This window comes from Pimephales promelas, chromosome 21 (assembly GCF_988280905.1).
Source record: "Pimephales promelas chromosome 21, fPimPro1.hap1.1, whole genome shotgun sequence".
Taxonomy (NCBI): domain Eukaryota; kingdom Metazoa; phylum Chordata; class Actinopteri; order Cypriniformes; family Leuciscidae; genus Pimephales; species Pimephales promelas.
Window position 1 is genome coordinate 5510469 of NC_142789.1, and position 12318 is coordinate 5522786.

Below are 12318 nucleotides of genomic sequence, written 5' to 3' on the forward strand. Positions count from 1 at the left end.
TTGGCTGTACTCACAGTCAAGCCTCCCTTAGCATTAGGCCGTGGTTGACAACGTGGTCAACCAGTGTTGCACAGATCTCATTTGTCAGATTCTGTCTCTTTGAGCACCTTCTTGTCTTTCTCTTCCTCTACCTATACCTCTACCCATACCTCTAACTCCAGCATGGCCTCCATCTCTTCCTCTATTGATTCCTCCTCTTTTGATTCCTCTTCCTCCCCTTCCTCCTTGTCCTCCTCCTTGCCCTCCTTGTTCTCCTCCTTGTTTTCCGCCTTGTCCTCCTCCTTGTCCTCCTCCTAGTCCCCCTCCTTGTTTTCCTCCTTGTCCCCCTCCTTGTTTTCCTCCTTGCCCCCTCCTTCTTTTCCTCTTTGTCCTCCTCCTAGTCCCCCTCCTTGTTTTCCTCCTTGTTCTCCTCCTTGCCCCCTCCTTCTTTTCCTCTTTGTCCTCCTCCTTGTTTTCCTCCTTGTCATCCTCCTTGTTCCCCCTCCTTGTCCTCCTCCTTGTTTTCCTCCTTGTCCTCCTCCTTGTTTTCCTCCTTGTCCTCCTCCTTGCCCCCTCCTTCTTTTCCTCTTTGTCCTCCTCCTTTTCCTCCTCCTTGTCCTCCTCCTTGTTTTCCTCCTTGTTTTCCTCCTTGTTCTCCTCCTTGTCCTTCTCCTCGTTCTCCTCCTGGTCTTACTTTTTCTCTGACTCTTTCCATTGTGTTTGAAGGTCGATGAACTCACCTGCTGCTTTTTATAGTGCTTATACACCTGATTGGTTTGTCTACAATTAAGCAAACAAGTGTTTGCACACCTGATGACTGTGTTAAACCAATTGGTTGGATGGTGCGGTAATTTGACAGTCAGTGCTTTGGTATTGCAAGGAAGTGACTTCATGATAGATTTTTGTGTGTAGTGTAAGTGTGTTTAGTGTTTTGCAAATCACTGTGTGTACAATTTTGCAACTAGTGTGAGGTTGACAATGTGCTTATAGTTGTGCAAATATGGGCTGATGTTTCACTTCTTGAGCGTAAGGTTTTGTATCATATTGAACAGGTGATTTTTGTTGAATGAATAAATGATCTAAGTTTTATGTGTATTGTATCCAAGCAATTGAGAAAAGGGGTAGAGTTTTGAAAAATGTGCATTTTGATCATTGGTTGTGAGTTTTGTGTCATCAAGGTTTTGAAAATAGTGTCAAAGTGATTGTAAAAAAACTGTAATAGTCGCATATGTGCTGCTTCAGCTGCAGCTTCATTGTTGTTTAAACCCAGACAAGCACCATCACCATTTAACCCTTCAGCCTCACAACCTCGTGTTACATTTCTGTTGCTTTCAAATGCCTCTCACGTCATTCCTCATCATACATTTTGTTTGTATTTCCTGTAGTGGGGTTGCCATATTTGAACTGGACGATGGCGCAGCCGTGTCTCCGCAATCTGCCCACACCTATTCCTTCATCCCATCGTCCTCCCAGGGTCTGCAGGTCATCCCGATCTCGAGGAGAGGGGGAGGGGGGGTTGCTTTAGGAGCGTCCCCTCCTTCCATGTGTATTCACTGGAAACCCCGTTCAGCAGCTGCGGTTCAGCGTAAGCGTAATACACTCACGTAAGCAGTGATGCAGGAGATCGTGAGAAACAGGGGGAAAGAGAGAGTGAGAGAGAGAGAGAGAGAGAGAGAGAGAGACACTCTCACACACACATGCACACACACACACACACACTCTCGGTGATGTAGCAGATCGTGAGGGACTGGGGGAGGGGAGTTCCAGCAAGAGAGGGAGAGGGAGAGAGAGAGAGAGAGAGAGAGGGAAAGCATGTGGGAGGAGGAGAGCGAGAGAGACAGTGTGAGAGAGAGAGAGGAGAGAGAGAGCAAGAGAGAGAGGGAGGGAGGGAGAGTGTGTGAGATGAGGAGAGCGAGAGGGAGAGAGGAGAGTGAGAGTGTGCGAGAGAGAGAGAGCGACGGAGGGAAAGCGTGTGAGAGGAGGAAAGCAAGAGAGGAGAGAGAGTGAGAGAGAGAGAAAGCAAGAGAGGAAGAGCGTGTGAGAGGAGGAGAACAAGAGAGAGAGCGAGAGACACAGGCACAGTGTGAGCATCTCTTCCTGGCATTCGAGCTGTCAGTGTAGGAAGAGCAACATCAACACACTCACACATATACACACACATCTGATCTGAGCGTTCAACCGTCACCAGCCATGAACTTCCTCCGCCGTCGTCTCTCTGACAGCAGCTTCATCGCAAACCTTCCCAATGGATACATGTCGGACCTCCAGCGGCCCGATCCTCCTCCTCCTCCTCCTCCCAGCGGCCCGACCCCAACCCCATCAGCCCAATCCCCTCCCGCGCTCCAGCCAGCCCAGTCCAGCGGCCCCACCGGCCCCACCGGGCCCACCATGTCCACCGGCTCCGGCTTCTTCAGCTCCATCACCAACGCCGTCAAGCAGACCGCGGCGTCGGCGGGACTCGTGGAGCAAAGCCCGTCCGTGGCGTCCCGCAGGTTCAGGATCCTCCTGGTCATTGACGAGCCGCAGCACGACTGGTGAGTGTGCGTCCGGGAACTACACTTGTTGATCATGCATGAATACGAGCGCACATCATCCTCCATGCTTGTTTTAAAGTCACGTTTCTATCTCATTGTCGGGTTTTCTTCACAAAACAGGCCTGATTCCAGTCAGAAGTTCTTTATGTATTCGCCTGATAAGCAGATCTGCATGCAAACTGGCTTGATTTACAGCACTGTTCTTCATTAGAGCTATACTCTCTACATCACAATTTTAACCTTTCACTGAGATCGTGCAGTGCTTGAGATGAGATGGTTAGGCTGCTGGAAGTGTGGATGAACTGCAATTTTTCCATCTTTTTGCAGTGTTGACCACCAAACCATAGTGAACTAGACTTGTTGATCGTGCATGAATCCGTGCACACGTCGTCCTCCATGCTTGTTTTGGAGGCACGTTTCGATCTCACTGTCGGGTTGTCTTCACAAAACGAGCCTCATTCCAGTCAGAAGTTGATTGGTACCATGAAAACTGCCATTCTTTATTTATACGCCTCTTAAGCAAACAGTGCATGGTTTGCAACACTGTTCGTCACGACGCAGATCTACTCTCTACATCACAGTTTCGTCCTGGGTTGTGTTTGAGATCCATCACTTGAAAGGGGAGGCTGCTGCTCATCTTTTTGCAGTCCTAATTGCTGGTTATGAAATGCCCAGCTCTACAGTCTTGGTGACTAAAGTCTCCACTCCAGTGCTGTGATTGATTGGCTGTGCAATACTGCATGCATGAATCAGTCCTCACGTTCCTCACCCATGCTTGTATTAGAGCTTCATCTCAGTTTAGGGGTTTTCTTCACAAAACGAGCCTGATTCCAGGCAGAAGTGGACGCCTGATAGGCATGCATGCAAACTGGCTTGATTTACGACACCGCTTGTCACGACGCAGATTGAGCACTAGAGCTACTCTCTACATCACAAATTCAACCTTTTATCGAGATTATCCTGGGTTGTGTTTGAGATGCATCAATGACGCTTTTTTTCTTTCTAGAAACAGACTTGCATTATTTTCCTATTATCTCGGTAAAGCCGCTTTGAAACACTCTAAAAGCGCTATTTAAATAAAGCTGACTTGACACGGATGATGATTCCATCTTTTGCAATCTTTTGTTCCTGTGTATCATTATCATTATAGTTGTGGTGTGAAATCTGCTATTCTTTTAATCAAATTAATTGCTGATTATGAAATGTCCAGAAGTCCAGTCTCGGTTACTATACACTCTTAACAAATGCAGGGTTGTTTTGACCCATGGACAAACCCAACCGCAAGGTTAAACATTTTAATTAAAAAACAATTTGGCTGGGTTTGTCCATATTTGACCCACACTAGGGTTGAAACAACCCAGCATTTGTTAGAGTCTTGTCTCCAGTGCTGCGATTGATTGGCTTGGAAACCCCCGACCGACTGCACCTGATGAATGTTCGGGCTTCGTTACATTAATGAGCTTAGCGCTATAAGCATGCCACAGAAGACATTTATTCACAGGATTTGCATAACCCAGAGTAGAGGAATCACAACTTACTTCCCCTGGTTACAAACATGAATATTTCAGTAGCATTTCTCCAGGAGAGTCAGCATGCGTTCTCTCTAAGAAAGCAAAGCCAACTGTGTGTTATGTGGACACTATTGATTTTTCCAGCACTGGGGGAGCCCGTAAGGCTCGATACGACTGACTAAAGAAGGCAGAGCTTTTACTGTAATGTAAGCGAGCCTAATTACTGTAGAGGCTTGCAAATGTTTTGCATTCATTTTGCATTTTACACATTCATGAAATTCAAGTATTTAGATTGTTCACTCTCAGAAACAAATGGTAGAGATGTCACTGGAACGGTACCCTTTAAAAAGGTCCTAATATATAACATTTATGTACTAACATGCACTCTTTAAGTACAAATGTGCATCCTTTGAAAGGGTTCTGCCCCATTGACAGCTTTTGTCTCTGAGAGTGTTGGATGAGTGCGACACATCGCGTTTTCAGTCCACATGCAGAGAATGTGTATTCAAACAGAAGGAGAATAAAGACAAACATCATCTTCAATCTTCACCTCTTATAATAACATCTCATCCTTGCGCATTTCATATGATCACACGCATTTTAATCCCAGCATTAAGTGAGAAAGGTTGGTTTTTGAGGGTGATCAGAAAAGTGTCTTGTGTAGCACTGAAGAGTGAGGATGACACAAACATGACGCTTACATAACCGTCGGCTTCCATCTTCTGTGGGATCTGGGAAAAACCTCGCTTTATTCCCTCAAGAGTGTGTGCTTTTCTCTTGCTGGAGATTTCTGTGGCACTTGTACTACTACATTTCCTTTATTTTGCTGAAGTATTGTGAGATGTCTGTGGTCTTCTACATGTTAGTTTTCTTAACCCCCCCCCCCCCCCTCCACCAGCCTACGAGGAGCGCTGAATCCCGGTGGATATGGGGATATGGAGCCGTTCTGCCCTTGAGTCTCCTCTGTGTGGATCGGCGAGAGTGTGTGAGGGCAGTCATGTGTTGAAGTAATGAAAAGAGACATGGTGAATCAGCACAGTGAGCCCAAGGCTTGCGTCTGAGCGCTGTGTGAGTGTGTGTGAGGACGATGGTGTTGCTGGGAAAGCAAATGTCGACATGCAGGACAGATATTTGCTGCAATTATGTTTATGTATATACATGTGTGCTAACTGTCTCCCCACCAGCATCAACATCACAAACATTTCATGGCCCTCATAATATTTAGTTGTATGAATAAACAAACAGTCTATGTTTACCACATAGTGTTTTTGTCAAAGTCTTCGTCCGGATGGGATTCAGAACGAGATCAAGAACGAACGAGCTTCAGTCGTTTCCTTTTCATGTGTTCAACATTTCCTTCTGTAACATAAGGCAGTTTTGATTTACAGTATTTACTGTAATGTTTCACATTACCGGTATCCGCTTCTTCTGGTTTATGCAGATCCAGGGCTTGACATTAACTCTTTTACTCTACAGTCACTGGTTTCCCAAAGTTACTAGCCACAGTTTTGACCAATAGTGTTGTGAAAACTGCCAAATTGATATTTTTAATATTATCTCATAATTCCACAGCAGGAATATTAGGCTGCTGTCACTTTAAGACCTAATGCACGGATCCATTATACTGTCACATGTGCCTTTTCATTCTCAGCGGTTTATGTTTACTTATAATGTAACTGACCGTGTTTACAACCCCAAATCAGAAAAAGTTGTGACAGTATGGAAAACACAAATAAAAAAAGAAAGTGGTGATTTCTAAATGTACTTTGACTCGTATTTCATTGCAGACAATGTGAACACAAAATATTTCACATTTAATTAATTTAATTTGTAAATATTAGTGCTGTCAAACGATTAAAATATTTAATCGCGATCAGTGTTGGGAGTAACGCATTACAAAAGTAATACATTACAGTAACATATTACTTTTTGCTGTAACGCAGTAGTGTAAGGCATTACTAATCAATTTTCAGTAATATTTTACTCGTTACATGTTCAGTGAGGCTTGTATTACAGTTGTATTACAGTGTATTGTCTGCTTTTACTTCTTAAAGGCAACAGACTATGTGAAAGTTTTAAAGCAGTCTTTTAGTGCCAGTTCAGAGCGGTCGCGTCTGTAACATTGTTTTTTCCTCATAAATGCGAACACGAAAACTAAAATAAAATGAATATTTTAAGTTCTATGGAGACTGGAGAGCCAACCCTTCCTCATCCGATTTGTGCAGTGTAATTAACAGAATTACAAAAAATGTATTTTGCCTCCTATTTTTTTGTCACGCATGAATGTGTGTCTTTTCCCTAATATTAAAAATAAAACATAGACTGATATTTGTCTAATGTCTGGAGTCCTTTAAGGAAGTAGCCTATATACGTTTCAATACATGAATTTTCTGAGAATTTTTATTTCAAGTTTTGACTGCAAATGTCATGTCCATAATGCTGGACTTCCCCAATTTTAAATAATTTATCCTCAACTAGTTTTGTGGTGTAGGTCTACGTATTTTATAAAGTTAACTTCAAATAATACTAATAGCCTAATTTAAAGATAAGGTGGCATTGGATATGGACGGTAAGGAGAATAACGCTGGAGTTGGAAGAGGTGTGTCGCGATTCTGTAGGTTCGTGGATGTGGCGAATCGTGATTTCGGTTTCATATTGCATATCGTTACAGCCCAAAAGTTAAGTTCTACTTAGTTATTTTGGTGAAAGTAACTCAAAAGTAATACATGAGTAATGTAACGCATTACAATTCTGGGACAGTAATATTGTAAGGTAATGAATTACTTTTAAATAACAGTAACAAGTAATACCTAATGTATTACAGTTTGGAAGTAACTTGCACAACACTGATCGCGATTAATCGCACTAATGTCATAATTAACTCGCGATTAATCGCAATTAATCACATTTTTATCTATTTTAAATGTCTCTTGATTTCTTTTTGTCCCATTATTTTTTTTTCTCATTTTAATACTCGTATCAACATGGAAAAGTGGATCGGCTTGCTTTGTGCAAATGTCCACACGGATCACTTTGGTCTTGTCAATGGAACCATTTGGCAACTTTTTAAAAGTAAACTTTCTATTCAGAATCTTATTGGCATCCAGTTCGGCGTCTCGCGCTCGTCATCCACTCAAAACGTAGCGTTAACCAACTAATTGGCCAGCTCGCAAGCCCAAACAAGTGTGTGTGCGACCTGCCTGTTGTTTTGTTTACGGTCTAGCTAGATCCACTTGCGCTTTGGTCGACGAAGCAACAAAACGTCCTCGCACAGTGCTAGCCATTGAAATGAATGGGTTTCATAGAGCAGCGTGCGCATGCCGCGTGCTGTTTCAAAAGCATGTGAAAGAAAACTACAAAGTTTGCTAGGCCAAAAAGGCCGTTAATCGCGCAATAAAAAAACTGACGCCGTTAAAACGGGTTTGCGTTAACGCCATTAATAACGCGTTTTAATACCCCTAGTAAATATACATTCTTTCCTGCTGCATGTCCTCCAGATGCAACACATTTCAAATAAGGTTGGGGACAGGAGCAATTTAGGGCTTGTAATCAGAGAAATTGGTTAAATAATGATGTGATTTAAAGGTGATATCAGCAGGTGATTGTAATTATAATTTGGTGCAAAAGCAGCAAAAGCAGGTAGTCCTATAGAAGAAAAGATAGGCAGAGGATCGCCAATTTGCCAACAAATACGTGAGAAAAAATATTGAAATGTTTAAAAACAATGTTCCTCAAAGAAAGCTATAAAGACATTTCACCTTACAGTGCATACAGTGCATAACAACAGTGCATAACATAATTAAAAAAAACCAAGAAATGTGGAGGAATTTCAGTGCATAAAGGACAAGGGCGCAAGCCTTAGCTGAACAACTGTGATCTCCGATCCCTCAGGTGGCACTGCATCAAAAATCATCATTCATCTATAAGCGATTTCACCACATGGCCTCAGGACTATACTTTGGCAAACCTTTGTCAAATACCACAATATGTTACATCCACAAATGCCAATTAAAACTGTACTGTGGAGAAAGAAAGCCCAATGTTAACAGTGTCCAGAAGCACCGTAGACTTCTCTGTCCTCAGAGGCATCTGGGATGGACCATCACACAGTGGAAACGTGTACTGTGGTCAGATGAATCAGTTTTTTGGGGGGAGAAATTGACGTGTGTGCTCCAGACTACAGAAGAAAAGCTTCATCCAGACTGTTACCAGCAACAAGTCCAAAAGTCAGGGTCTGTCATGGTATGGGGTTGTGCACTTCTGTGATGGCACCATTAATGCTGAAAAGTACAAAGAGATTTTGGAGCAAAATTTGCTGCCTTCAAGAAGACATCATTTCTAGGGACGTCCATATTTCAACAAGATAAAGCAAAACCACATTATGCACACATTACAAAGTCCTGGCTGCGAAGAGGAAGAGGATACGGGTTGACAGGCCTGCCTCCAGTCCCGACCTGTCTCCAATAGAGAATGTGTGGCGCATTTTGCCCACCTTAAGACTTGTTTGCTGGAAGAATGAGACAAAATCCCACCCAAAACACCTCATCACTTGGTGTCTTCAGTCCCTGAACATCTTTAAAGTGTTGTGAAAAGGAATGGCAACATTACAAAGTGGTAAATGCTTTAATGTTCCAACTTTTTTTGAAATGTGTTCCAAGAACCAAAATACGAATTTAGTTTTTTTGGGGTTGTGTGTCAATACTCATAGTCATGCCTGGCATTTTTACGCTATTTTGTGTGTATTTGACTGCATAAGTGCAATAAGCGGTGAAAAATGAACTAAATTTAGTACTGAGAGGTGGCTTTATGTGCCGCGCTTCGACTGTCAGCACGAAATCTGCAGGAATGGGTGAAATTATGCACAACCCGCGCAATCCCTCAGCGATATTCAAGACCTGTTACAGCAACAATATTCATCCAGAGCAAATAAGTATTGGAAGTGGTTCAAATATTTCAGTATCAGTATCAGAATATATCTTATATCTTGTCAAATTTGCCCCGTTTTTGTGAGTGTCCCTTTAAATGTAAATGAGGTGTCCACCTCCGTTCAGAAGTGGGCGGAGCCTTTACATAAGCTTCAGAAACTCTGGCAATAACAAAACAGGCCAATCTCATTGATCCAGAATCCCAGAAATAAGCAATAGCGGAAGAGGTTGTAACTTTTAGACGCTCCTGGACGTTTCTGAATGTTAGTGGAGACATTTATGTACTTGTTGTGAAGTTACATTGATCATTGTATAGATGTCTATAATCACTCATGTCTATGCTACAGATGTCTACGATCACTCGTGTCTATCGTACAGATGTCTATGATCACTCGTGTCTATCGTACAGATGTCTATGATCACTTGTGTCTATCGTACAGATGTCTACGATCTTTTGTGTCTATCGTACAGATGTCTATGATCACTCGTGTCTATCGTACAGATGTCTATAATCACTCGTGTCTATCGTACAGATGTCTATGATCACTCGTGTCTATCGTACAGATGTCTATAATCACTCGTGTCTATCGTACAGATGTCTATGATTACTCATGTCTATCGTACAGATGTCTATAATCACTCGTGTCTATCGTACAGATGTCTATAATCACTCGTGTCTATCGTACAGATGTCTATAATCACTCGTGTCTATCGTACAGATGTCTATAATCACTTGTGTCTATCGTACAGATGTCTATGATCACTCGTGTCTATCGTACAGATGTCTATAATCACTCGTGTCTATCGTACAGATGTCTATGATTACTCATGTCTATCGTACAGATGTCTATAATCACTCGTGTCTATCGTACAGATGTCTATAATCACTCGTGTCTATCGTACAGATGTCTATAATCACTCGTGTCTATCGTACAGATGTCTATAATCACTCGTGTCTATCGTACAGATGTCTATGATCACTCGTGTCTATCGTACAGATGTCTATAATCACTTGCGTCTATCGTACAGATGTCTATAATCACTCGTGTCTATCGTACAGATGTCTATAATCACTCGTGTCTATCGTACAGATGTCTACGATCACTCGTGTCTATCATACAGATGTCTATGATCACTCGTGTCTATCGTACAGATGTCTATAATCACTCGTGTCTATCGTACAGATGTCTATAATCACTCGTGTCTATCGTACAGATGTCTACGATCACTCGCGTCTATCGTACAGATGTCTACGATCACTCGTGTCTATCGTACAGATGTCTACGATCACTCGTGTCTATCGTACAGATGTCTATGATCACTCGTGTCTATCGTACATATGTCTATGATCACTCTTGTCTATCGTACAGATGTCTATAATCACTCGTGTCTATCGTACAGATGTCTATGATCACTCTTGTCTATCGTACAGATGTCTATGATCACTCGTGTCTATCGTACAGATGTCTATAATCACTCGTGTCTATCGTACAGATGTCTATAATCACTCGTGTCTATCGTACAGATGTCTATAATCACTTGTGTCTATCGTACAGATGTCTATGATCACTCGTGTCTATCGTACAGATGTCTATAATCACTCGTGTCTATCGTACAGATGTCTATAATCACTTGTGTCTATCGTACAGATGTCTATGATCACTCGTGTCTATCGTACAGATGTCTATAATCACTCGTGTCTATCGTACAGATGTCTATGATTACTCATGTCTATCGTACAGATGTCTATAATCACTCGTGTCTATCGTACAGATGTCTATAATCACTCGTGTCTATCGTACAGATGTCTATAATCACTCGTGTCTATCGTACAGATGTCTATAATCACTCGTGTCTATCGTACAGATGTCTATGATCACTCGTGTCTATCGTACAGATGTCTATAATCACTTGCGTCTATCGTACAGATGTCTATAATCACTCGTGTCTATCGTACAGATGTCTATAATCACTCGTGTCTATCGTACAGATGTCTACGATCACTCGTGTCTATCATACAGATGTCTATGATCACTCGTGTCTATCGTACAGATGTCTATAATCACTCGTGTCTATCGTACAGATGTCTATAATCACTCGTGTCTATCGTACAGATGTCTACGATCACTCGCGTCTATCGTACAGATGTCTACGATCACTCGTGTCTATCGTACAGATGTCTACGATCACTCGTGTCTATCGTACAGATGTCTATGATCACTCGTGTCTATCGTACATATGTCTATGATCACTCTTGTCTATCGTACAGATGTCTATAATCACTCGTGTCTATCGTACAGATGTCTATGATCACTCTTGTCTATCGTACAGATGTCTATGATCACTCGTGTCTATCGTACAGATGTCTATAATCACTCGTGTCTATCGTACAGATGTCTATAATCACTCGTGTCTATCGTACAGATGTCTATAATCACTTGTGTCTATCGTACAGATGTCTATGATCACTCGTGTCTATCGTACAGATGTCTATAATCACTCGTGTCTATCGTACAGATGTCTATAATCACTCGTGTCTATCGTACAGATGTCTATGATTACTCATGTCTATCGTACAGATGTCTATAATCACTCGTGTCTATCGTACAGATGTCTATAATCACTCGTGTCTATCGTACAGATGTCTATAATCACTCGTGTCTATCGTACAGATGTCTATAATCGCTCATGTCTATCGTACAGATGTCTATGATCACTCTTGTCTATCGTACAGATGTCTATGATCACTCGTGTCTATCGTACAGATGTCTATAATCACTCGTGTCTATCGTACAGATGTCTATAATCACTTGTAGTGTTGTCAAAAAACTCGGTACTTCGGTACCAAGTCGGTACTAAAAAAAAAAAATGTTACGGTACCAGCTTTTCTAGGTACCGAGTACCAGGTTAATCCAGTTCTGTTCTAGACACGATGTCTGAAACGTGCACAGTTGCGTCCTCTTCATAACGCTGATATGGCTCTCTCTCTCTGAATCCACTTGTTGAAACGAAAGGAGGAAAGAGCCACATATGGAAATATTTTGGATTAGGCTAATGTCACGTTGCCATAAGAGGCCGATTACATGCAAATTCGCAATTTCAAATATAGGCGTGATTCAAGCGCGCTCCTAATAAAAACTCGTTGGCGTTGCATAGCAACGACAGACGCCGCGTGAGAGCAAGCGCTTTGGAAAGAATAAGCACGCGCAAAAATATAATTAAAAAACACGCGCGACATGTGAACGGCCTCTAAAGTGCTTTCGGGGTAGTTTTACGAGTACATGAGCACAGTAGTATCCACCCGACACCAGAGTACTATGGTATTAGTATTGTCATTTAATGTCAGTGCCAGTTCTAGGCGTATTCTTG

At 42.2% G+C, this 12318-nt stretch overlaps 1 protein-coding gene across 1 annotated transcript in view; it reads left to right on the forward strand.

The window, feature by feature from the left end:
* The first annotated feature begins 1706 nt into the window (after window positions 1-1706).
* The window catches only part of syn2b (synapsin IIb), an 84055-nt gene continuing 73443 nt past the window's right edge, over window positions 1707-12318 (forward strand). The window contains exon 1 of the mRNA XM_039648553.2: window positions 1707-2513. Within this exon, the coding sequence (XP_039504487.2) occupies window positions 2170-2513 (344 nt within the window). The 5' untranslated portion in view covers window positions 1707-2169. The remainder of the gene's footprint in view (window positions 2514-12318) is intronic.